The 27723-nt window shown below is 39.1% G+C and overlaps 1 protein-coding gene across 7 annotated transcripts in view; it reads left to right on the top strand.

The window, feature by feature from the left end:
* phldb1a (pleckstrin homology-like domain, family B, member 1a) overlaps positions 1-24348 on the top strand; it is a 79408-nt gene extending 55060 nt beyond the window's left edge. For 2 of the 7 annotated variants that reach the window (XM_057820093.1, XM_057820095.1), the window contains 11 exons: positions 3300-3422; positions 3526-3678; positions 3794-3934; positions 8544-8654; positions 10665-10731; positions 10871-11015; positions 11093-11183; positions 11681-11827; positions 14387-14606; positions 19383-19468; positions 23274-24348. In XM_057820093.1, the coding sequence (XP_057676076.1) occupies positions 3300-3422; positions 3526-3678; positions 3794-3934; positions 8544-8654; positions 10665-10731; positions 10871-11015; positions 11093-11183; positions 11681-11827; positions 14387-14606; positions 19383-19468; positions 23274-23414 (1425 nt within the window). In that variant the 3' untranslated portion in view covers positions 23415-24348. The remainder of the gene's footprint in view (positions 1-3299; positions 3423-3525; positions 3679-3793; positions 3935-8543; positions 8655-10664; positions 10732-10870; positions 11016-11092; positions 11184-11680; positions 11828-14386; positions 14607-19382; positions 19469-23273) is intronic. The other 5 variants (XM_057820097.1, XM_057820098.1, XM_057820094.1 and 2 more) reach the window with 4 other exon arrangements.
* The last annotated feature ends 3375 nt before the right edge of the window (positions 24349-27723 follow it).

Raw genomic sequence — 27723 nt, 5'->3', positions numbered from 1 at the left:
TCAATGCAAGACCAGCCCAATTACAGTCATGTGAAAAAAAATAGGACACTCTATGGAACCCTGTGTTTTTGAACATTTTTGGTCATATGGATATTTTATATCAATTTTAGCAATCTTGAGAGATTCAAGTTATAGAACTAAACAATTAAAACAGAAAAAAAAAGTTTTTTATTTTATTTTTTCATAACTTTCTTTCTGTTGAGGAATAAAGTAGGACACCCCCACATTCAATCCCACTTAAAATGGCTAAAATCACACGCACTCAGGTGTATCACATCAGGTGCACATGATTAGAACATCATTACCCAGTGTTTTGAAGGCGGCTTGCCTTATTTAAACCACACATTTAGTTTGGTGTGCCCCTGACTGTTAAAGTGAGAGAAAACACCATAGTGAGGTCAAAGGAGATGTCGGAGGCCTTCAGAAAAAAGATTGTCGACGCTTATGAGTCTGGTAAGGGATTTCAAAAGATCTCAAAAGAATATAAAATCAGCCATTCCACTATCCGGAAAATAGTCTACAAGTGGAGGACATTCAAAATAACTGCCAACATGCCCAGGTCTGACCGTCCAAGCAAGTTCACCCCAAGAGCAGACCCCAAGATGCTAAAAGGAGTCTCCAAAAACCCTAAAATGTCATCACGGGACCTACAGCAGGCTCTTGCTACTGTTGATGTGAAAAGTGCATGCCTAACACTAACCCTAATCAGAAAGAGACTTCACAAGTTTAATCTTCATGGGAGGTGCGCAAGGAGGAAACCTTTGCTCTCTAAGAAGAGCATGAAAGCCAGATTGAAGTTTGCCAGAGTGAATGTAGACAAATAACAGGACTTCTGGAATAATGTTCTTTGGACAAATGAATCTAAATTTGAATTATTTGGACACCCGAAAAGAGGACATGTTTGGCATCAACCCAACACAGCATTCCAGAAAGAACCTCATACCAACTGTGAAGCATGGAGGTGGAAGTGTCATGGTTTGGGGATGCTTTGCTGCAGCAGGACCTGGCCAGCTCACCATCATAGAATTCACCATAAATTCTATCGTGTATCAGAGGGTGCTTGAGAAACTTGTGACATAATCTGTGTAAGAATTATAGCTGGAGCGAAACTGGACCCTGCAACATGACATTGAACCAAAAAAAGGGGTTAATTTGTCAACTTGATTTTGGCCTCCCTATGTTCCTGGACTTATTTGGGCCGATCCGCCAACTCTCGTGGAAAGAAAATAATATAAAAACATTTTTAAAAATGTATTTTAATAGCCCTGAATGGGGGGAAAGAAGGAGAGGAGTAGTTGATGGCTTTCTCCACTTTATTTTGGCAACAATAAGAAAACCATAAACAAAATAACAACGGACTGCCGCCACATTCGACCGCTAACTTTTGCTTCTCGCCCGTCTCCCCCTCGCTTCCTACTACCTCACAGCTCTCCAGTCCCAGCATCTCTTAAAGTGATCGAGCATAGTTAAGGGCATTACAGTATAAAATAAAATAATAATATGCATAAATTCATTTACAGAACAAATCCCAAGAATTGCATGTTGTTAATGAAAAATTAAGGTAATTTGAAAGTCAGAGAGTTGTTGATGCACTGAAAAGCTGAACCCACAAATCACGCCCCTGACATAAAAACAACAAAAAAAAACTTTGGAAATTTGCGCCATCTGGGGAGCAAGCAGCCAGGATCAAACGGTATTTCAACAAGCCGAAAAGTTTCAATTACTGTCTTTTTTCAAAAAGAAGGAAGATGGTTCAAAACGAGTCAGAATAGCAACAACCGGCGATGAGAGCAGCTGGAGCGATCATGGTAACGGAGGAAGCATGCTAACAGCAGGAGGCTAGCGCCGCAGCAGCTAGCCAGGTTCGTGGACAGTAGTAGGGTGCTACCGTGGCAGCAGCTGGTCAGGTTCAGCGCCACCCGGAGTGCGGGCACGCTACAGCGCCAGCAGTCAGCCAGGTGGACCACCAACAGCCGGAGCAACAGACCAGTACCCTTATGGGAAATTCAGGTTTGGGCTGCACGATTTGTAAAGCGGTGGGAACTTTGGGGCCAGATAAGACGGGAGGGGGGATGAAAATCGCAATAGAATGGGTTTGTGTGCTTTATTGTAATCTCAGATTTTTTTTATGTTTTACAAGTTAGACTGTACATTACTTACTGTAAGTCCCACCTGTGGTTATGTAGGCAATTGCCTGTGCTGTGCAGAGTATGGCCTAAATAATTGAAAAGTGTTGTCATGACATTTATACCATGGATATTACTGAAATTGAGGCTTGTAAATCCCACTGCATGGTAAGCGGGCATTTGCGTGTTGTTTTCAGCACCATTTTCTGTGTATGTTCCGGGACCTGTGCCTGTCTTGTCATCCCTGCGGTGTCATATGTACTTTGCGTTCCGGCACCTTATGATTTACAAATCAAGCACTGCCCAAAACATACCAGTAAATCCACCAAAGATGGGCTGAAAAGGAAGAAATGGAGAGTCCTGGAATGGCCGAGTCAAAGCCCAGATCTTAATCCCATTGAGATGCTGTGGGGTGACTTGAAAGGGCTGTACAGGCAAGAAACCCATCAAACATCTCACAGCTGAAAGTATTCTGCTTTGAGTAGTGGGGCAAACTTTCTTCAGACCGATGTCAAAGACTGATAGAAGGCTACAAAAAGCATCTCACTGAAATTATTTCAGCCAAACGAGGTAACACTAGGTTTTAGGTGGTAGGATGTCCTAACTTTTTCCTCTGTTAGAATATGCATTTTTGTTTATAAATTTGGTTTAATGAGTAAAATAATGTTAATTTTAGTTGTTTACCTGCAATTAAATCACTTTCTTTTCCAGAGATAAAGAAAAACAAGATCAGCCATTGATCTATGAACATTTCTTAATAAGAACTGAATATTTAATGGGGTGTCCTAATTTTTTCACGTGACTGTATATGTATAGTATTCACTGAGTGTGTGTAAAAACAAGAATAAAATGTAGACTAAAAACAAACATTAACAGCATTAGATGTTCAATCCATATTAGCTAATAATAGATTGGACATCAATTGCAGCTAAATTGCTTTTGACGGAGAGTACTAGAGTACAAAATATTACTCAAATATGGCGCTCCAACAAGTGTTATGTTTGGCCTATTTGTTTTATGCTAATCAGTGTGACCTTATAGTCCTAACAATTAAAAAATTAAAAAAAGAGACTTTACTATACAGTTCTTGTTTTGGATCTCATTCGGTGATGTAGCTGTACTTAACGATGTGGCTAGCCGTTTGTCTCTGCTTATCTTTGGCTGATGATTCAGGAGTACCTCAGGATGTCTGATGTCTATAAGATGTATGGAAAGGCTTTTGTGCACCCTCCCTCTCCTTCTCCTACTGCCCTTGACTGCCTCTCCCTTGCTGGAGCTGACGCTGTGCCATGTGAGGTAGAATGCTTGCCAGATCTTTGCCGCTTTCTCTCCAGCACCAAACTGTTCATGCCTCCTTTTCTTACTGTTTGCGCTTCCCTTTTTCCACTCTCTGTGGAAGGACTACATCACGGTCGGGCAGTTACGCCACATTATTGGGGTACAGAGATTTGATCCTGCCTCTTCCTCATCAATTGCATTATTCCAAATCGCTTCTACTGATTCCGCCTTCACGTGCCACTCAGGTGGCTCTTCCTCCCTTCTCTCTGCAAAGGTTTGGGCTCATCATTTCTCTCCTGCTATCCCTTCTGAAATGAATAGCCCTTGTTGATGCTATTGCTTTTCCTGCCTCTTTTCTCTTTTGGCCGCTCTGTTTTTCACCACTTCAGAGCCAGCCTGAGCTGAGCGGGAATGCAATGCCACCTATTAACCTCGAGCGCTGGTACCAGGACATCATGGCTGCAGGGGAACCTCGATCCTGTCCCCCACCGCTGCCCGCAAAATCTTTTTCTGCACGCAGACACGGGCAGGTAAACTCATGACTTTCACTCACTTCCTGCTTCAGGTGATGCAACCAAGGTGATCAAATAAGGTTCTGTGTACCTGTGAGGATTCACACACACACACAAAAAAATATAACTAAATTTTGCCACATTTGAAAAAAGAATTGCACCGCTACATGATATTTGCACATATACAGTGCTGGCCAAAAGTATTGGCCCCCCTGCAATTCTGTCAGATAATGCTTGATTTCTCCCAGAAAATGATTGCAATTATAAATGCTTTGGTAGTAATATCTTCATTTATTTTTCTCGCAATGAAAAAAACACAAAAATAATGGAAAAAAGTTAAATGATTATCATTTTACACATTTCTTCAAAAATGGGCTGGACAATATTATTGGCACCCGTTGAAAAATCATGTGATGCTTCTCTAATTTGTGTAATTAACAGCGGCAATTATATACCTGTGGCACATAACAGGTGGTGGCAATAACTAAATATTCTTTTAAAAGTTGAAATGGATTAAAGTTGACTCAACCTCTGTCCGGTGTCCTTGTTTGGACCACATTGAGCATGGAGAAAAAGAAAGAAGACCAAAGAACTGTCTGAGGACTTGAGAAGCAAAATTGTGCGGAAGCATGGGCAATCTCAAGGCTACAAGTCCATCTCCAAAGACCTGAATGTTCTTGTGTCTATCATGCGCAGTATCATCAATAAGCGTAAAGCCCTTGGCACTGTGGCTAACCTCCCTAAATGTAGATGGAAAAGAAAAATTGACAAGCGATTTCAACGAAAGATTGTGCGGATCGTGGATAAAGAACCTCGACTAACATCCAAACAAGTTCAAGCTGTTCCGCAGTACGAGGGGGTACAGCAGTGTCAACCCGTACAATACGTCGGCGTCTGAATGAAAAGGGACTCTATGGTGGGATACCCAGGAAGACCCCACTTCTGACCCAGAGACATACAAAAGCCAGGTTGGAGTTTCACAAAACTTACCTGAGAAAGCCAAAAACGTTTTGGAAGAATGTTCTCTGGTCAAATGAGACAAAAGCAGAGCTTTATGGGAAAAGTCATCAACATTGAGTTTACAGGGCAAAAAAGAAAAGGAAAAGAACACGGTCCCCACAGTCAAACATGGCGGAGGTTCCCTGATGTTTTGGGGTTGCTTTGCTGCCTCTGGCACTGGACTGTTTGCCCGTGTGCATGGCATTATGAAGTCCGAGGACTACCAACAAATTTTGCAGCATAATGTAGGGCCCAGTGTGAGAAAGCTGGGTTTCCCTCAGAGGTCATGGGTCTTCCAGCAGGACAATGACCCAAACACACTTCAAAAATCTCTAGAAGATTGCTTGGGAGAAAGCACTAGAGACTTCTAAAGTGGTCGGCAATGAGTCCAGACCTGAATCCTATAGAACACCTAGAACAGAGATCTGAAAATGGCAGTTTGGAGAAGGCACCCTTTAAATCTTCTGGGGCAGCGAGACCTGGAGCAGTTGGCCAAAGAAAAATGGTCTAAAATTCCAACAGAGCATTGTAAGAAACTCATTTATGGATACCGGAAGTGGTTGTTTGCAGTTATTTTGTCTAAAGGTTGTGCTACCAAGGGCGCCTACTTTGGAGTTTTGTGTAAAATTATTATGATTTTTTTTTTTTTTCATTCTCTTTTGTGTTTTTTCGTTGCAAGCAAAATCAATGAAGATATTACTACCAAAGCATTTGTAATTGCAATCATTTTCTGGGAGAAATTAAGCATTATCTGACAGAATTGCGGGGGTGCCAATACTTTTGGCCAGCACTGTATGATTGTGATGTAAAAATAACATACATATGTGTCAGTACAAGGGGAAAAAAGTCCCAATTTTAAGGGCAAAATGCATATTTTCTTGAGAACCAAGTCCCACTTTTTTAAGTATGGGTGTCGCCAGACATATTTCACAGGGTCATGTGCACCTGTATTGATATGCAGGGCCCCAGTTTCTATTTCACCGGGGGAAAAAAAATACTTAGGAGTTTTAAGTCTACATAGCATAATCTGCAGAATGTGCCTGCGTACTTGATATGGTCATATTACTCTATTCACTCCATATAACCAATCTGCACATGGCTCCTTAATATGATAATTTATACACGTAAGTTTAGTTGTGATAGGCATATGCATTGACACTTCCGGGAAGCACTTTCAGTTGATGTGTGTCGGGAGATCTGAGTTCCCAAGTTGGAAAGTCGTTCTGATGAGTTGTCAAGTTGTAATGTGGGATAAAAACATGGTTGCTACAAAGACGCAGGGGTGTCACTAGACCTAATACAATACTGGGGCACAGCAGGGGCACTGGTGCGGAAGCAATTTTTTTTTTAGCTTTTATGTATCATGAAAAGTCAGAAATAGCGCTTTAAACTATGAACTATGGGTAAACCTCAACCATGAGAGACAGAATGTGGAAAAAAAGCCAGAAAATATAATTGTTTAATTTTTAAAGAATTTATTTGCAAATCATGGTGGAAAATAAGTATTTGGTCAATACCAAAAGTTCATCTCAATACTTTGTTATGTACCTTTTGTTGGCAATAACAGAGGCCGAAAGTTTTCTGTAACTCTTCAAAAGCTTTTCACACACTGTTGCTGGTATTTTGGCCCATTCATCCATGCAGATCTCCTCTAAAGCAGTGATGTTTTGGGGTTGTCCTTGGGCAACACGGACTTTCAACTCCCTCCTCACCCCGTGGCATCAAAATGATAACAAGAATAGTGACCAAAAATCCCAGAACCACACGGGAGGACCTAGTGAATGACCTACAGAGAGCTAGGACCACAGTAACAAAGGCTACTATCAGTAACTCAATGCGCCGCGAAGGACTCAAATCCTGCACTGCCAGACGTGTCCCCCTGCTGAAGCCAGTACACGTCCAGGCCCGTCTGCGGTTCGCTAGAGAGAATTTGGATGATCCAGAAGAGGACTGGGAGAATGTTTTATCGTCAGATGAAACTAAAATACAACTTTTTGGTAGAAACACAGGTTTTCGTGTTTGGAGGAAAAAGAATACTGAATTGCACCATACCCACTGTGAAGCATGGGGGTTGAAACATCATGCTTTGGGGCTGTTTTTCTGCAAAGTGACCAGGACGACTGATCTTTGTATAGGAAAGAATGAATGGGGCCATGTATCGAGAGATTTTGAGTGAAAATCTTTTTCCATCACCAAGGGCATTGAAGATGAGACGTGGCTGGGTCTTTCAGCATGACAATGATCCCAAACACACAGCCAGGCCAACAAAGGAGTGGCTTCGTAAGAAGCATTTCAAGGTCCTGGAGTGGCCTAGCCAGTCTCCAGATCTCATCCCCATAGAAAATCTGTGGAGGGAGTTGAAAGTCCGTGTTGACCAATGACAGCTCCAAAACATCACTGCTCTAGAGGAGATCTGCGTGGAGGAATGGGCCAAAATACCAGCAACAGTGTGTGAAAAGCTTATGAAGAGTTACAGAAAACGTTTGGCCTCCGTTATTGCCAACAAAGTGTACATAACAAAGTATTGAGATGAACTTTTAGTTTGACCAAATACTTATTTTCCACCATGATTTGCAAATAAATTCTTTAAAAATCCAACAGTGTGATTTTCTGGGATTTTTTCCACATTCTGTTTCTCATGGTTGAGGTTTACCCATGTTGACAATTACAGGCCTCTCTAATATTTTCAAGTGGGAGAACTTGCACAATTAGTGGTTGACTAAATACTTATTTAAGTTTTTTTGTTCAAAATCAAAATTGGGACATCCCTTGTTGATAGTCAATTCACCTCTGCTAATGCTCATCAACTTCCATCTCTCCTTCACTTCTTCCTACACTCTGTGCTCTACTTTGTCTGGACAAAAATGGGGATACATCATATTAACTGTTGTGCAATTAATCAGTGTTGCCCAACTAAAAGGTTTTGACCTAAAAGTGGTTTATGTTGCCTAGGTGGGTTACCTAGCTTACAGATCTCATTCCTTATTGCTTATTTATCCTTGCTGTCAGCAAATAACTTTCTGATATCATTTGGAAGAGTAATGCTGTTTGAGTCAAACAGAAATAAAAAATAAGACATCTTGTTACAGATTACAAGGACTTCAGTGACAAATAAAATGCTTGTAAAGCAGCTGGAAATTAGGAAATTATGCTCGCTCGCCAGTTCGCCGCTGTACCCCAGTATTATATTTGGTTTAGTGACGCCCTTGTCATCTGCAAAAAACAAAAACAAAAAAACAACAACAAAAAATCGCAGTATTATAAGCAACAAATTGTATTGTTGACATTAATTTGTTAAAATATTCCAAGGCTTTGAAACAATATTATGACTTTTTTCGCAATACACAACTTTATTATCTTTTTTATTAAGACAACTTGTATCCTGACAAAATACATTCATGAAAACGATACCTTTAGGTTTATCTCCATAGTCCAACCCTTCAAACAACGGATTACTTTTTCACGTTTAGTTATATGGAGTTGCTCTTGTTCATAGACAAAAGCACACCTGCTCTATAGAGACAATGCATTGCCAATGTAAAAGTATGTCTGTTAAGTATTTTTAAATATTTTTTGGCTTTGATTTCTTTGGTCAGAGTGTGTATAAAAGCCACTTCTACTCTTCCAGTTGCTGAAGTCTAAATCAGACGGTGAAGTTGGTCACACGGCACTGTGTCCTCCTGCAAACTGTGTCACATCTGAGCCTCACTCCACTCTCACACGTGATAAAACCTCAAAGGTGAGCGCATCGACCCACTCTCACACAAAAATACACACGGTCCCAGGCTTCAACTGGGACCATGTGCTTTGGTCAGATGAGACCAAGATTGAGCTTTTTGGCAACAAACACTCTAAGTGGGTCTGGCGTGCCACGAAAGATGCGCATGCTGAAAAGCACCTCATACCCACTGGGAAGTATGGGGGTGGGTCAGTGATGCTGTGGGGCTGTTTCGCTTCCAAAGGCCCTGGGAACCTTGTTAGGGTGCATGGCATCATGAATACTTTGAAATACCAGGACATTTTAAATCAAAATCCGTTGCCTTAGGGCCGAAAACTGAAGATGGGTCGTCACTGGGTCTTTCAGCAAGACAATGACCCTAAACATACGGCCAAATCTACACAGAAATGGTTCACCAGACACAAAATCAAGCTCCTCTCATGGCCATCTCAGTCCCCAGACCTTCTTTTGTTGGCAAAAGGGAGTTGTACAAAGTATTAACACCAGGGGTGCTAATAATTGTGACACACATTATTTGTTGTCAAATAATTTTTTCTTTATGTGGGATTTTTTCCCGACTGAATGAATGCACTTGTATTGAAGGTTGGAGTTTTCTCTTTTTTTCCATTAAGGTCCCATATTATTTGAATTAAAAAATATATATATTAGAAGCTAAAAAACACATCTTTTTCAGGGGTGCCAATAATTATGGAGGGCACTGTACATTTTTTCATCAGGTGAAAATACTTTTACTTTTTACTTGTAAATTTTAAAACAAGCACTTTCGTGCTTTTACTTTATTCATTTTTTTCTTGGATACTGAAGTCATTTTTTTGCTGTATATGTACTTACGTAAAAAAAAAATATAAATCATACTGTTGGTTCCTTTATTAAGCAGTGATGTATTTTTATAACTACAGGTAGGCCTATATCTTAACTTTTGGTTGGCACATACAAAGTATTGCGATTAGGGTTGTTCCGATCATGTTTTTTTTTTTTGCTCCCGATCCGATCCTGATCGTTTTAGTTTGAGTATCTGCCGATCCCGATATTTCCCGATCCAATTGCTTTTTTTTTTTTTGCTCCCGATTCAATTCCAATCATTCCCAATAATTAGTCCCGATCATATACATTTTGGCAATACATTAAGAAAAAAATGAATAAAACTCGGACGAATATATACATTCAACATACAGTACATAAGTACTGTATTTGTTTATTATGACAATAAATCCTCAAGATGGCATTTACATTATTAACATTCTTTCTGTGAGATGGATCCACGGATAGAAAGACTTGTAATTCTTAATGGATAAATGTGACTTTGTATATTGTGACTAAATATTGCCATCTAGTGAATTTGTTGAGCTTTCAGTAAATGATACTGTAGCCATTTAACTTCTGCCCAAATGCATGATGGGAAGTGACTGTGCGTCGTGGTACCAATTGATATATCTTCCCTGCGTTGGGAAATACATAGGGTGTTAAGAAAAAGATTAATTACTACCTTCCTTCCCCAAATTGCTTCCCATGATTATTCTAATCGTTGGGAGAGGGATTGTAAGGATTTAGCCATTTAAAAAAAGCTCCAAAGGCTGCCAAAATTCACTTTACTCATTTTACGCTGCCTTTTAGCTCTTTAAACTGTATGGGTAAAACTGCACCATTATAGGCTGAACGCTACAATGCGTGAGTGTGTTGTGCAGCGCATGAGTTAAATATTGTAACGTGATAAATGTGAAAAATATTAATTTTCACCGTTAACGCGATAAATTTGATAACCCTACCTTAAGCTTAAACTAAAGACTTTGGAAGAGTGTAACACATGTTTGTAACGTTAACTACAATTAGAAAACGATTTAATGAAAAAAAAAATATATTAAAAAATATTTAATAATAATAATAATATTTTTTTGTCAATTCCGATACTTTGAAAATGACGTGATCATCCCGATCGATCGGGACATCTCTAATTGCGATATATCACCATATCGATATACTGTCATACCCCTACTGCTTTATCTCTCTTAGGGGCTCCAGTTAATGCTGAAGGAGGCACCAAACCCATTGGACACGGACTCCAGAATGGTGAAGAAAGGTAACTACTCTTGCATCCATTCTGGAAAGAACGTCAAACTCGAGCTCTTTTACTATTGTGGCAATGACTTGACTTTATCAGTAGATGGCACTATTCTTCTATGACAGCTGTCTGCCCCATTTACTCACCTCTTGCTCAGACCCGTCTCCTACAGTACATCACTCCATCCTGCATCATCAGTGTCCATCTAGCGGCAACCAAGCGTATGACACCCTAAGCCTGGAGAGCTCCGACAGTTTGGAGACCAGCATCTCCACCAGCAATTCGGCATGCACACCAGAAAGGTGAGAAACTTATAAATTTAATGTAATGTTAGGTTGTCTGCTGTGGTCCTTATATTCCAGTGAATTTTGTGTGCTAGTGCTTCCGGTTTGGAGACCCAAAGATTGGAGGAGATGGAGAAGATGTTGAAAGAGGCACAGCAGGAGAAAGCAAGGCTAATTGAGCACAGGGTAGGCCCAAATATGATCATTTGAAGATAGTAGTAATGTGGTGAAAGTGAAACTTAAATCAGCATTAATTTAGCATTTGCTTTTAGTATTAGTTGATCCATTGTCTGTGGCCTTAACCTGTATTTCAACCTCAGAACTGTCAAGCAGATATTCATGACACTACACTACACTACGCCTTGTATAACTCTTTGGAGTATAACTCTTTCCCATTGCAATCGGTAGTCTCAGGCTGGTGAAATGCTGTTGTAAGTTCAATTTTGCCTCTTTGATTCATTTCTACATGTTGACACAATGTACATTCAGTTGCAAATTTATAAAAGCAGCAAAGGCTCATTTTACATCAGCCAAGCATCTTCTTTTATACGTAGACTTCAGGGATGTATTTGACAAAAATCTGCGATGGGGATTTAAACTCTCATGTGGCTCTGTTTCACTTTTTATCGCAATATTTGACTACCTTTAAGATATTCTCCCCCTCTGCTCCTCGACGCTCCCAGGAGAGGGAGGCGCAGACTCGACGGCATCTGCTGGAGGAGGAGCGGAAGCGGCGCGAGGAGGCCGAGAGGAGGCTCCTGGATGAGACGGCCCACAGGAGGAGGCTGGTGGAAGAAGAGGTGAAGATGCGGGAGAAACACTTTTCCCAGGTCAGTGGAGATAGCAGAGATGAATTGAACATTTTCAAAAAAACAAAGAAAGTAGTACTGAAAAATAAAGTAACATACAGTACATTAATATTAGGATTGCATATCATTGTCAGGTTTTCTGATTTGTATAAAAATAAAACATGTAGACACATTTGCAGGTACAGGCTATTTATTTCTCGGTAAAACAAATCAACATGAAGTGACTAGAAGTTGCCCCAAACCCATAAAGAATGGCCCAAAACTCAATTTTTTTTTGTTCTTACAATAAAATTATATAAAAAAAGGGGGAAGTTCAGAATTTTTGACATCAGGCTTAAAGAGCCTACGACAGGAGAAAAAAAGTCTTAAATAGCATTATTATGTGAATTAGAATCATATTTTGAGACGATTCGAATATACACAAGAATTTAGCAAAGCGCAGATGACGAAAAATTAGTTTTATAATCTGCCGATTAGCCACGTCTACGTTTATAGGGCTCTAGCGTCCCCAACAGGTGGATGACGTCAGCGGGAGACTGTGCTCATCGGTTTTACTATTCAGCCCATTGAGGGGGAGTTATTCAGAACGAGGAAAACGCGACGCAAAATGTCATTGTTTCAGTCTCTCTACTCCAATATTTTTTACAGGATATTCTTTTTATCCAAGTATTTTTCCCCAATAGCTAAATAAATGGCTTGAGAAGGACCAGTCAGCCCGTCGAGGGGGAACTATTCACAATGAGGAAAACGCGACGAAGAGAGCTGTAAAAGGTCATTGTTTCTGTCTCTATACTTCAATATTTTTAGAGGATATTGTTTTTATCCAAGTATTTTCCCCAATTGCTGAATAAATGGCATGGTCATGACAAATAACAGTCTTGTGCTAAATGGAATATGAAATAATAAAAATGCACTTATTCAGGACGACATGGCAAAATTACTCCATAATGGTCAAAACTGTCGACTTCACCTTTACTGTCGCACCTCCCGAGCGATATTTTATGACACCTAAATCGGACATATGTCATTTCCCTTCCCCGGCTTCGGAGAATGTAAACAAACCAAGAGGCGTGACAGCTAGCCGACATGCTAACCCGAACAGAGTGATGTTTCAAAGTCTTCGAAGCGGAAAATCACACATAACTTGCCCGGATTATTTGACATGACGACTGGGTTGTCAATTGTCTTCGTGGATCAGGCAAACCGCCCGGCAGAGAGCAATTTACAGTTTGTTCCCCGGAGGAGGGCGGCTGCAGTTGTTGTGCAGCTAATGTGCACGAGGAGAGCTTTTTACATGCCTATCAATGATCAAACGTAAGTAGTCCTTTATTTAAAGAAAGTTTGTAGTGTTTACTTTGTAATCGCTGTATTAATATTTGACATAATACAAAACAAGATGTTTACTCACTTCCTCGTAAGTCCACAGTAGTAGGGCTTGGCCAATATCCACGGTGAATGGGAAGCTTTTGAAACTCCAAAAAAGCGCACACGCCTCTCCCTCAAAAGCAAGATTTTTCTGCAGCCGTTTGGCTGGCGTGATGCGAAAAATAAACGTATTAATCCGCAAAATCAGCTGAATCCTCATACACAACAGTACCGCTGTTTAGTGAAGAGGACGCCTTCACCCGTACACATCACAGCACCCTCCTCCTCAATGCAAGACCGAAGACGGAAGTCACTCATTTTCATGGCGCAGGATTAAAAAAACTAAATAAATATAGCGATCGCTTCCACACACATCCAAGCGGTCCATATCATTCAGGAGCATAAAATACAGCATGTATTATGAAATAAAAATGCTTTTTTGTGTCAAATGCACTTTAATCTTCAAGTTAGCTAGGGTTTAATTAGTCAGTTGAGTTGATTTCAACAAATTTCGTATAGTTAATTAGTTATTTGTTAGTTTCAGGGCTCTGGAGCGGCTAACGTAGCGCGAGTCAGCTGGGGTGACTTAGCATTCCAATAAAAAACAACATATGCACGCATAAAAAAATCATCGATGATCCATGCAATGAATAGTGTTGGCTATGTTTTCGGGATAAAGTTATTAAAACTTACCTTTGTATATCAATAATTGCAGTATGAACAGAAACATTTGAAATCCAGGCAGCTCTGCAGAGGATCAGAGTGGAGTGATATCACTTTTTTTTTTTTTTTTTTTTTACAGCTGATTTTTCTATGTCGTAGCCAGCAGCAAGTAACCAGTTTATATTATTCCTCGTTCTTCATAGGGAATTTGTGGGAACTTTGCTTTGCCCATTTCTTCTGTCTTCTGTCTTTAGCTACTTGCGCTAGCTAGCCACTCCAGAGCCATGAAACTAACAAATAACTTACAAAAAGCACCAAATTTGTTGAAATCAACTGCACCAACTAATTAAAACACGGCTAACTCAAAGCTTAGGCCTAATGTCAAAACTTCCAAACTTCCGATTTAAAGTACTACCACACCAAAATATGCAAAAATCCAAGACTTGACAGAGTTTTTATGTCCCCAAATAAGTAACTTTATTGCTTGATTCCATACTGAAACAGAAATAGAATGTGCCATCGGTTACAAACAGCCAATATTTTTCATTGCAGGCTCGTCCGATGACACGCTACCTCCCCAACCTGAAGGAGGAATTTGACCTGCGTGCTCACGTGGAATCGTCAGGCCACAGCATAGACACCTGCCCCTTTGTGATCCTCACAGAGAAGATGTGCAAGGGTCACTTGGTCAAGATGGGCGGCAAAATCAAATCGTGGAAAAAACGCTGGTTCGTTTTCGATCGTCTCAAGAGGAACTTCTGCTACTACGTGGGTAAGCATCTACTCAAGATGGATAAACTTTGTCATTCTGGGTATGCACAAGTCAGTGGATATCGTGCTAAGACTGCAAAATGTCAGAAAATAAATGATCAAATTTCTATTGTTGTGTGTGCATGTCATTGTCTAAATATGCGCTACAACATGCTCAACCTTTGTTGACGAATAGCTTCTTATCACTGGTTATGACGCGGCTTGCTTTTTATTCATTTGCGTACCTTCACAGTCCTTAAAACAGTGTGGACGCCGTGCATCTCCAGAGTTGAGAGTGCATTGTTCCACTACAGTGAAACGAGGGGTTTATCACGCCAATTGGACGCTGTGCGTATCTGGGGTCAATGGGCAGTGGGCGGGGCTTGGCTGGCTTGGACGCTCTGCTTCTCTGCATGATGATTGGATGATCTGCTGAATCCCTTTTTGATTGACAGCGAAATGAGCGAATTAGTGTTTTTGTTGTATTAATATCGATGGCAGATATTTTTCAATTTTAGTTCCGTTGTTCTGAGTTGAACCAGAGACTTTCATGATCATCCTGGCGACACTTGCTTTGTTAAAAACAACTAGCGAAAAATTGAGCTCCTGTTTTTTTTAATTTATTTATTGTAGTTGCTTGTGTTTGGAGACATGACTTCTTGCACTTTAGTTTCTTCCCCTACCGAGCAGCGGGTGCCGCTGAGCCCATCTACCATCACAAAATACTCACAGTCAGACACACTTTGAGCTTCCCCTCATTGAAAAACCAGCATCCGCCACTGGCACAAGTGAATACAGAACGAAAGGTCATTGGACTTGTTTAGGGAATAAAATAAAGTGATGAACGCCAAATAAAAATGTGAATGAAATAATTAAATGTGAATAACAAATCTGGGAGTTGAAGTACTGTAGGACAGTGCAATAGGAACCGTCCAAAACAACCCCACCCGCCCCAAAAGTCAAACTCCGCCTATGGATTTTCACAGTTTCCTGACATTTATTGAATGAAGTATTTTCCTCTTGAATTAGGCCTACGGATTCATTTAGAAAGAGCCTAAGATTAAAGGGATCAAGTCTGAAACCATTCATTACAAACTCTGAACAGTTTAAAACTTCCCAACGTGATTAACGCACTTGAGCCTACAGCAACGCGAGGGTGTTCTGGAACTTCTGTTTTTCTTAATGTCAAACAACTTCTATTCATCTGGAAGCCGATACTAATTAATGCTGCGGCAAGTGGACTTTCCTTGCACTCACACGTCCAAATTGACGGCGTCAAAATATCGGCCTGATTTTAAAGAGAAGTTATCGTAAGGATCCATCGGGCCAATCAAGGCCAAAGTAATTAGCGGATATTTTTGAAATGACGGGCGGGCGTGTCGGAGCTCACTTGTCGAGCCCTTTCACCCAGCTCACTCCCAAAGAAGACGACGGTGAAGATGATGACGCTGATGAAATAGGATGCAATGGTTTCCCGAGAAGTGTTTTTTTCTTGGGTGAAGGCTAGCTCCTGGCCTGTTCGTGAGTGATAAAATGAAACTTGCGTTTGAAAAACATTTATCTCATTACTAAGCACTTTTAGCTCTCGGAAAAAAGGCAAAGCAGGGGAGAGGGGGGGACGCGTCGGCACCATTTCAAAAGGTTGCTTTTAATTGTCGCTGGATGTTTGTCGCTTCTTTATGCTCATTTCGTTCTTATTTGAACAGTATCGTAACTCAAAACACTTTTTGTCGACAAAAAACGTCTCGCAGCTTCAGAAGCTTCAGCCTCGGAGCATCTTTGGGTTTGACAATGGGTCTGTTTGACTGAGGGAAAACAAGTCAGATTAATGGGATGTTTAAGACTTCAGGCAAAGCTTGAAATAAACGCGTACCAGTAATTAACATTTACCCTGGCTCTGAAATTGTCTTTTTTTTTTTTTTTTTAAAATCTCTCACATTATAAAAGTAGTGCTATCAACCTGTCTAGCCCCCCGAAATATATGTACAACTTTTACAGTTAACTTTTAGAAAAAAAATTATGTACTAGTACCTGTCAATGGCGGATGCTGGTCTTTCAATGAAGGGGAAGCTCAAAGTGTGTCCGCCTGCAAGTGCTTTGTAACAGTGGATGGGCTCACCGGCAACCGCTGCCCGATAGGGAAAGAAACTAGAGTGCCAGAAGTCAAGAATTCAATTAGAAGCAGCTACAATAAATAAATTAAAAAAAAACAGTAGAAATTAGAGATGCCGATCGATCGGGTGCGATCACGTCATTTTCAAAGTATCGGAATCGGCAAAAAAATATCGGCCATCCCTGTTTTTAATATATATACAGTACTGTGCATTTTTATTACATTATGTATATACAGGATACACTGTATGTATATATTTCCCCTAATAAATTTAATAATTAAAAAAAATATACACTACTGTGCATATATTTTAATTAAATCGTTTTCTAATTGTTTTTAACGTTACAGACATAATATGTTACACTCATCCAGAGTCTTTAGTTTAGGCTTAAGGTAGGGTTATCAAATTTATCTCGTTAACGGCGGTAATAGGTTTTATTAAAATGTATCACGTTTAAATAGTTAATGCAATTAATACACGCATTGCACGACCCCCTCACGTATTGTCGTGCTCAATCTGCAATGGCACCATCTTATCTATACAGAGAGATAAAAGGCAGCGTAAAATGAGTAGAGTGAACTTTGGCAGCCTTTGGAGCCTTTTTTTAATTGGCTAAAGCCTCACAATCCCCCTCCCTACGATTACAAATATCATGGGAAGCAATGTGGGGAAGCAAGGTAGCAATTGATCTTTTTCTTAACACCTTATTTTCTTTCCCAACGCAGAGAAGATATATCAATTATTTAGTCACAATATACAAAGTCACAAGTCTTGCTATCTGTGGATCCCTCTCACAGAAAGAATGTTAATAATGTAAATGCCATCTTGAGGATTTATTGTCATAATAACCATAAATGTATATATTCGTACGAGTTTTATTCATTTTTTTCTTAATGCATTGCCAAAATGTATATGATCGGGAAAAATTATCGGGAATGATTGGAATTGAATCTGGAGCAAAAAAAAGCAATCGGATCGGGAAATATCGGGATCGGCAGATACTCAAACTAAAAGGATCGGGATTGGACCAGGAGCAAAAAAACATGATCGGAACAACCCTAGTAGAAATAGAAGCTCAATATTTCATGTTAATACGAAAAGATCACTGGTTCACTTACAGTATTTCGCTGTCAATCAAAATGATATTCAGCTTCAGACAGATCATCCAATCATCATGCAGAGAAGCAGAGCGTCCGGGCCCGCCGAGCCCCGTCCACTGCCCATAGACCCCCAGAGACGCACAGTGTTCAATGGGGGGATAAACCCAGCCTTTAGCCAATGGCTCGTCTCGTTTCGCTGTAGTGGAACAATGTTATCTCAATGGCGTACCGCAAGCAACACGTAACTTCCGCTCATTAATATTCATGACGTTAGCTACTGTTGCTAAGGGGGGACACGAAACCGTTTGTCCCTAATAGGAAATGAATGGAAATCGTGTACGAAGATGTTTACAGAGCTAAACATACCAATTCTCTCCGAAAATGATGTCCCTGGTACCAAATTCCCTGGCAAAGATTTGGAAGAACATAAAAATGTTCAGTTAAAGAGATGGCTTGAGTGTCGAGGGCTGAAAAAGACGAAAAAAAAAAACGAGCGGACCTAAGCATAGCCTTAGCTTTTTTATCAACACCTTTTTCTTACGCGACTGACAATGACATTCCCCTGTTTCGACAAGCTATCCTTAACCACCAGCCCTGTCTTTCTTATATATTATATCCTCTGGTTGTCCTACGTCTCTTGACCGTTCTTGGGTGTAGCGATCGCAAATGCTAGTCAGTGACAGCCAACGAACACTTTTAATTTTTTCATTGATAACAAATCTTAATTATATAATTTATTTACACTTCCCCCTTACTAAAGTTGTTTTTTTTACAACAGAAAAGGTAACTGCCAGTCAGATACCAGTTTAATTCTTTTCAGGTCATTCACTGTCGGACAGAAGCGGCACGGCACAACGTCACGCTAAAAAATAAGTTAAAAACATCAAAATGGCTTACCTCTTTGTCCTCTGAAAGACCATACCAATCCGACAAAATGTTTACTGCATATGAAATGTTAATGGCTTCACCCTGGCTTCACCTAGCTGCCGTTAAAACGTCCGCGCAAATTGATTAATTCTTCACATTTTTTCCTCCGAGTTTTGGCTTCGGGAAACATATGAAGAAACATCCTTCGTATGTCGTAATGTCTAGAGTCGTTTCTACATGTTCCAAAAAAGCAATGTGTGATCGGCATGTTCGTTTTTGAAAGATTACCGGAGAAAAGTAGCAGAATTAACATTGTTTCTATGCGAGGGTTTGTCTATAATGTCCCAATCTTGCTTTACTTCCGCTTTACGATGCAACGTCACGGTCTAAAAATAGCTTGCGTGCGGTACGCCATTCTGGAGAAGCAAAGCATCCGCACTGTTAAATGGATTGTAAAGCTGCGTGAATGAATGAAAAGCAAGCTGCAACATGACCAGGGATAAGAAGCTAATTCTGAACAAAAGTTGAGCGGGTTGCAGTGCATATTTAGTCAATGATGTACACATAACAGTATTCAAAAAATTTTTGGGGGACATTTTGGCGGAAGCTCAGCTTCCCTTGCAGGCTTAGAGCAATCGCTACTGGTACATGTGTAATACAAGTATTGAGTATTAGGTAATTTTTTTTTTTACATTTTGAGTTTTCTGTCTCTCCTAGACAAGCATGAGACGAAACTGAAAGGACTCATTTACTTCCAGGCCATTGAGGAGGTTTATTATGATCACCTTCGGATTGCTACCAAGGTAATTTAACTAGGTTAGTCAATAACAAACAGCAAGGTCGTTAACTCTTTAATGCCTGCAACATGAAGCAATTATCAGAAAATCCCAAAATTTGAAAAATAAGGTCGGAAGTAAACCTTTTATTCAAATTTGTAAAAAGAAATGTCAAAATGAATATGTGTTATAAGCGCTCTAATATCTATAACCCTAGCTAAATCCAGTTTTTTTCTCCCTCATGTAACCTGCAGATGCATGCGTTGACTTGCATCTATCATTTTTATTTCCAAAAAGAAATGTCAAAATTCTGAATTACTCTGAAAATCATGAAATTTTAGGTGTATCAAATGTGATTCATTTGGCAATAAAGGGTTAAGTACAAAGCAAGAGTTGATTTAATTTAAAATTTGACAGTATAACAATACAAATCCACTAATGTTTTTTTTTTCTCTTTAGTTACACTGATAAGACAAAAAAAAAAAAAAAAAAAAAAAAAAAAATCCCCATCGGCCAGCACGTCATAACTGAGCAATATTTACAGTATTTTGTATATGGTGCATATTAGGTGGCGGCACAGTGGAAGATTGGTTAGCACATCCGCCTCACAGTTCTAAGATCTAGGTTTCAATCCCGGGTTTTGGCCTTCCATTGTGGAGTTTGCATGTTCTCCCTGTGTCTGTGTGGGTTTTCTCCGGGTACTCAGTTTTCCCCCCACATCCCGAAACATGCATGGTAGGCTGATGAAACACTCTAAATTGTCCATAGGTATGAGTGTGTGAGTGAATGGTTGTTCGTCTCGTTGTGCCCTGCGATTGGCAGGCAACCAATTCAGGGTGTAGCCCATCTACTGCCCATAGTTAGCTGGGATTGGCTCCAGCAGCCCCGTGAGCCTCATGAGGATAAGATTAAGTCCTTTCAGAGATAGTGGTCCCTACAATGGACAAGTATTCAAAAGTGGCATTTTCCTATATTTTTAGGATAAAGAAAATTCAACCCCTTATAGGGCTTGTGACTATTTTTGGTTTAGGGCTGCAGCTATCGATTATTTTAGTAGTCGATTAATCGATGAACTACAGTAGTTAGTACGAATAATCGAGTAATCAGATAAGGAACATAAAAAATAAAATACCTTAGCTGAGCCTCAAACGGCATAAAAAAATAAAATAAATAAGAATCTAGGTACAACAAAAGAACAATTGGCTAACTTACATGGTAAAAGTCGGCTAGCTTAAATGCTATAAAATACTATTTTTTTAAAATTTATTTATACAATGCTCTAAACAAATGGTTCAGACACATATTCCCACAAAAATGGCTAATATACCTTTAAACTAAATTACAAATGCATTAGAAAAACATTAGCTCAAGCAAAAACTCATCTTATGTTGGTCTTAACAGGAAGCAGATGGATTCAGCCATGTGAATGAGGCAGACTAGAGGGCAGTGTATCCACCCAAATCAATATAACTAAAGGCAAACACTTTCAAAACAAACTATTACAACGCCACTTTAATTAAACAAATACTTGAAGCAGGAAAATTTAATTCGAATATTTTTTTCTAATCGAATACTCGAGTTAATCGATTAATCATTGCAGCACTATTTTGGTTATTTAAAAAAAGTAGCTTGAATATTATATTTGTAAAAATGAGTCATCATTATTGTGTTTTTATACTATTTTTATTTAATTAAAATAAATTCATGAATTTAAAATGAATAAAAACAAAACACTTTTATTACAACCCGAAGTGAAACCATAGTTATTATTTTTTATTTTTCTTATTGTAATTAACATGTTGTAATAGCTATAGACATCCAATACACAGAAGAAAAAAAAAAGAACAAAAACTAGTTAACTAGTTAAACTAGTTAAATTCCCTTGTTTTCAGTGTAACTCTACTAGAAATAAATGAAATTATCTGCCAGTGTTTCCAGTAAATTTTACTCAGATTTCTTGAAATAAGAAATATAGCTCGCCGAAAAGCTTAAGACACATTTCAAAGGGAACCACGGACAGAAAGACTTGTAGGTCTTCAAAGATAAATGTTAGTATGATTCATAATAAATTGATATTCAAACCCCTCTTAATGTTTTTGTTTTTATGAAATTTAAAAAATTAGTTAAACTAGTAGGTCGCCATTGTTGTTGACGAAACAATGCACTTTGGGCGGTGACGTCAATGGACAGCGCTGCCGTACTTCCACAGTCACTCGTTAACTACATAAACATGTTCTCAGTTCTGCCCTTCCAATTTGAACCCGAGGGGAAAAGCAGGACAGCACTGTCGATATTTCACAAAATGCGCAGCAAAAGCAACTAAATGAAAGTCTTCAGCTGAATTCGAACCCGTGTTTCCCGTGCGACAGATAAGCGCGTATAGACCACAGGACTATACATGTATGACGTTAGGGTAATAATTTTCCTTATAAAGCAATCACAACCCACATGCGCTGTCTGTCTGTGCGGTAAAACCTGAAAGGGAAATACGAAACTGAAAAGAAAGTGCGGCTAGCTTGACCATGGAATTAAAAAACATGGCTCACCTCAGACAGCAGGCAGACAACATTTACATAGGTATTACATAAAAGGGTTTATTGAACACGCAAAAAAAGCACGCCATCGTGAAAAGGGAGGTACAAAAACGGTCCATGACAGTAGGTCGGGATCAAAAAAAAAAAAAACAACACCAAGGAAACACCGCATAGAGAGGCAGACAAATGAAAAAAACAAGGCAATGATGCAACTAACAACGAAGGGATATACAAACTGTCAAATTGCAGCAAGTGAATATCTAGGCAAGCCGCCTAGGATCGGTTTAAAGACACTGCTGAAAAGCTGGAATTGGATGCAAGTACGACGCTGGGAACTCAGCCCACATTTCTGTAACAAAACAATCTGATCAGCAGCAGAATGTGACAAAATCATGCCAGTCGTCATGCTAGCTAGCACAGCTATTCTCCCAGTCCAGGCCAACCACGTCATCACCCCTAGCGTGCATTGCGGGCGTAAAACATGTTGCCCTCCGTGGGTCAAAACGTACTAAATACTGATTTTTTAATCATTGGCAATAATATATGTGTTTCTAATAACATATTTTAGTAAAAGAGAACAATTGTGGCTTATTAGAGCCTACAAGTCTTAAGTCTGAAGATCCGTTAAAGCAACTAATTCGTATATTTAATCCTTAAAAAAGCGTGTTTGTCAGAAATGTTCTTAATTCAAGAATAGATATAGTTAAAAACATTATTTGAAAGCTATTTTTTCTTGATTTAAGTTAAAAAATTACCAACTTTTAGATGTATGGGCTTAATAAGAACAAATAGTCATATTTATTTAAAGTGGATAAATCTGACACATTAATCTGTTAACAAGTCTTTAACACTCAAATCAAGATGGAGAAAATTATTTAACTCGATTTAAGAAAAATAAACTGATGAAGACATTAGAAATTTGCAGTGTAGAAAATGGGAAGATGCTGATCTTCCAATGCCATTGACAGCACTAGACGTTTGATTAATTTGACAGTGAGTGGCGAATTAATTATTGAATGGATGATTTCGCCTTAAATTAAATCTACTCTACAATGAAATGATCTGAAACAAAGAAAATCAACCTGAAGTTCTAAATCAAAACAATTTAACAAAACAAACATTCCTATTTAGGTTACAAATGAAGGTCAACGAAAAAGCCCGTCCCTGAAAAATATTTCCATTCGCTTTGATATTTTGCCTTTACTGCTTGTCTCCGAGGAAAAAAGCATGCAGCAGGTGCATGTTGCTTTCTTTGAAGACCAAAAAAAGCATCTCACCCTCTCCATGAAATCCTCCAGAGCCCCAACCCGTCTCTGACCTTCTGCGTGAAGACTCACGACCGCCTTTACTACATGGTGGCGCCTTCCCCGGAGGCCATGCGGATCTGGATGGATGTCATAGTAACGGGCGCCGAGGGCTACACGCAATTCATGAGCTGAGGGACCTTGCGGAAGGATGACAGAGGGCGTCAAGCCGGGAAGCAGGCCCGTTGAAGACAGAAGGTGAAATGGATGTCACGTTGCGAAAGCCAAGGACGTCGGTGAAGGCCTGGCGAGCCGCTAAAGGCTTTAAGACCTGTTAGAAGTACTCCAAAAGAATTCATGAGGGCGTTTGGCTCCGTCTTTACGTTTCCTTATTGAGACATTTTAACGCTGTTTTATAAAAGAACATTTTAAGAACATCAGCCTTTTGATTGCAGTATCATTCTTAATGCTTTCTTTCTTTTTTAATACATATATATCTTTTTGTATTTTTGCTTGTGCTACTTTTAATCAATTTAAACCCTACCAACTAAAGGGAAAGTGGTAAATATATATAACTGTATATATATTTTTCAATGTTTCTTAACCATTTGCATCTTGCTGCCAAATAATTTGTTGTTTAATCTTTATATTGCAGCTTTGATGTCAGGTGGATGAAAAAAATATGACAAAATAACATGTCGGCATTCTACATACTAGAATTTATAAATATGAAAAATACAGATTTTAAAGTCTCATGTAATCGTAAATCTTAAATATGTTTTAAAAAAAACTTTAAATAAAAATATATGGTGCTTCATTTATGGTCTTTTGTTGCTCTTTTTTACAAACTAGTTGTTTACGATCATGTCTCTATTAATAACCTAAAGCAATTTAATGAGTTCCTTTTATTCAAGCACACAAAAATGTAAATCTCCATTCCAATTTCTCGATTTGCATAAGAAAAATGAGGTTATTTAATTTGTTAACTGGTTTGTTCCCTCTGCTGTTGTCGAGTTATTGACCTTGTGAATTGAATCAAAGAAGTTCATAATTCACTGATAAGACTTAAAGGATGCTTTAAGACAAAAGAAACTTCAATTAAGCTAACGTGCATGATTCAATAGCTAGTAATTTGAAGGATGTAAAAGAAATATCAAGTGAAAAATGTCTTTGCTTCCCTTTCTTTTTGCAAATAAGCGCACGCTACTATTCACTAGTGTCGTTTTTCTGGTTGTACCTTAAAGCAGGGAAAGTTGTATATCTTACGTGGTCTATGTTTAATTAATGAACTCATAGCAGTGAGATATCTGAAGTAGGGCTGCAGCTATCGAATATTTTAGTAGTCGATTAATCGTTGGACTAGTTAGTTCGAATAATCGAGTAATCGGATAAGGAACATGAAAAATTAAAATACCTGAGCTGAGTCTCAAACAGTATAATTTTTTTTTTTTTTAAATGAGGATCTATGTACAACATAAGAACAATTGGCTAACTTCCATAGAAAAAGTCAGCTAGCCTAAATGCTATAAAATGCTAGTTTTTTTTTTTTTTTTTTTTAAACAATGCTCTTAACAAATGGTTTAGACACATATTCCCACAAAAAACAGCTAAATATACATATAAACAAAATTATGAATGCATTAAAAACATTAGCTCAAACAAAAACTTAGCTTACGTTGGTCTTAACTGGGAGCAGTTGGATTCAGCCATGTGAAAAGAGGCAGACCAGAGGGCAGTGTCCCCACCCTAATCAACAAAACTAAATGCAAACACTTTCAAAATAAACCATTACAGCACCAGTTTAATTAAACGAATACTCGAAGCAACAAAATTTAATTTGAATATTTTTTTTTCTAATCGAATACTCGAGTTAATCGTTGCAGCACTAATCTGAAGTGACAGGATGGCCCAGTAATCACAGAAATAGATCTGACAGGTGCTTATTACATTCCCAACATGGATTATTAAGTTTTCCGCGTTTGAAGTGAAAACACTCGCGCATTTAAGTCAACGTGCCCCCATTTCAGTAAATTGACCCCCCAAAAAGTAGCGTACAGTGCTGGCCAAAAGTATTGGCACCCCTGCAATTCTGTCAGATAATGCTCAATTTCTCCCATAAAATGACTGCAATTACAAATGTTTTGGTGGTAACATCTTCATTTATTTTGCTTGCAATGAAAAAACAAAAAACAAAAGAGAATGAATTTTTTTTTTTTAAATCATTATCATTTTACACAAAACTCAAAAAATGGGCCAAACAAAAGAATTGGCACCCTCAGCCTAATACTTGGTAGCACAACTTTTAGAAAAAATAACTGCGAACAATCGCTTCCGGTATCCATCATTGAGTTTCTTACAATGCTCTGCTGGAATTTTAGTCCATTCTTCTTTGGCCAATTGCTCCAGGTCGCTGAGATTTGAAGGATGCCTTCTCCAAACTGCAATTTTCAGATCTCTCCACAGGTGTTCTATGGGATTCAGGTCTGGACTCATTGCTGGCCACTTTAGAAGTCTCCAGTGCTTTCTTTCAAACCATTTTCTAGTGCTTTTTGAAGTGTGTTTTGACTCATTGTCCTGCTCGAAGACTCATGACCTCTGAGGGAGACCCAGCTTTTTCACACTGGGCCCTACATTATGCTGCAAAATTTGTTGGTAGTCTTCAGACTTCATTATGCCATGCACACGGTCAAGCAGTCCAGTGCCAGAGGCGGCAAAGCAACCCCAAAATATCAAGAAACCTCCGCCATGTTTGACTGTTGGGACTGTGTTCTTTTCTTTGAAGGCCTCGTTTTCCCCCCCCTTTCAACTCGATGTTGATGCCTTTTCCCAAAAAGCTCTACTTTTGTCTCATCTGACCAGAAAACATTCTTCCAAAACGTTTTTGGCTTCCTCAGGTAAGTTTTGGCAAACTCCAGCCTGGCTTTTTTATGTCTTTAGGTCAGAAGTGGGGTCTTCCTGGGTATCCCTCCATAGAATTTAACTGAGCATTTGTATTTTCTTTCACATCTTAACCAGTGAATTTGGCACCAGGGGCATCATTTTCGGACAGAATTGGTAGGTTTAGCTCAGTAAACATCTTGTTTGTACACTATTTACATGCATCTAGCTAGCATGAGGGACAAACGCCAGTTTGACCCCCCCAGCAACAGTTGCTAACATCATGAATATTAACGATCAAAGGTGACGTGTTACGTGCGGTACGCTATTACCACATGACTCCATTGTACCATTCAAAGTAACAATGTTTTTACTCCACTAGAGGGCACTAATGCTGTTGTTCTGGCCCGAATTCAATGATTTTTGTACCATCTTTTTGGCCTAATATGGTCATGTAATAGGTTATAGTACAGTATAATAACAACAGTTAGATGAAGTTGTGCTGAGAAAAAAAATATACCATTGTTTAAAAAAAAAAGAGCCATGATTGGATGCAGTTATTCACAATGTTACTCATTACTTGAGTATTCTTCAAATACTTTTTTACTTGTATTTGAGTAAAATTTTGGATGACTACTTTTACATGAGTAGCGCTACTCTTACTTGAGTAAAATTTTTGGATACTCCACCAACCTCTGGCTGCCTGTGACGTGTTCCCAAAGAGCCTGCCCAGTGGTTGGTTCTGCTGTGCAAACAGAGAAAGCAGTGTGCCATCGACCCCCAAAGTGCTAAAACACAAAAAACCTGAAGACTATAGTGACTTTTTTTGTTTAGTTAATTAGTTAGTTAAAATTTTAAAAAGCATTTTTTTTTTAACATTATTTTTGTCCTATTATTTGAGAAATAATACAGTCTGTTGAGTAACCTCTGAGAATTTGAATTTGTGTCTTTGGTCATATAGCTGATATTTTGTTATAAAACTGCATTTTCTGTCCAGGCACACTTTAAATATATTTAAATGATAAGGCATCTGAGTGAACTTTGAGTAAAATTTGATTATCTCGTGGCCAGGCCTAGTGTCCTCTTTTTTTGGAAATCAAAATATACAGTGTATCACATAACAGTAAATCCCTCGCATTTCTGCAGATATTTAAGTATATCTTTTCAAGGGACAACACTGACAAAATGACACTTTGACACAATGAAAAGTAACGTGTGTGCAGCTTATATAATAGAGTTTATTTATTTTCCCCTCAAAATAACTCAAAATATAGCCATAGATATCTAAACCCTGGCAACAAAAGTGAGTACATCCCTTAGTAAATACGTACATCCCTAAATGTCCAAATTGAGTACTGCTTGTCATTTTCCCTCCAAAATGTCATGTGACCTGTTACAGGAGTGCTGTCAGCATTGCTGCAGAGATTGAAGAGGTGGGGGGCCAGCCTATTAGTGCTCAGACCATTCGCCACACTCTACATCAAATTGGTGTGCATGGCTGTCACCCCAGGAGGAGGCCTCTTCTAAAGACTGTACACAAGAAAGCCCGTAAACATGTCAACAAAGCACATGGATTACTGCAGTACTTCTCAAATAGTGGGGCGGGCCCCCTAGGGGGGCGCAGAGC

Source organism: Corythoichthys intestinalis, chromosome 18 (genome assembly GCF_030265065.1).
Source record: "Corythoichthys intestinalis isolate RoL2023-P3 chromosome 18, ASM3026506v1, whole genome shotgun sequence".
NCBI lineage: Eukaryota > Metazoa > Chordata > Actinopteri > Syngnathiformes > Syngnathidae > Corythoichthys > Corythoichthys intestinalis.
This window is presented reverse-complemented; position numbering and strand designations above follow the sequence as displayed.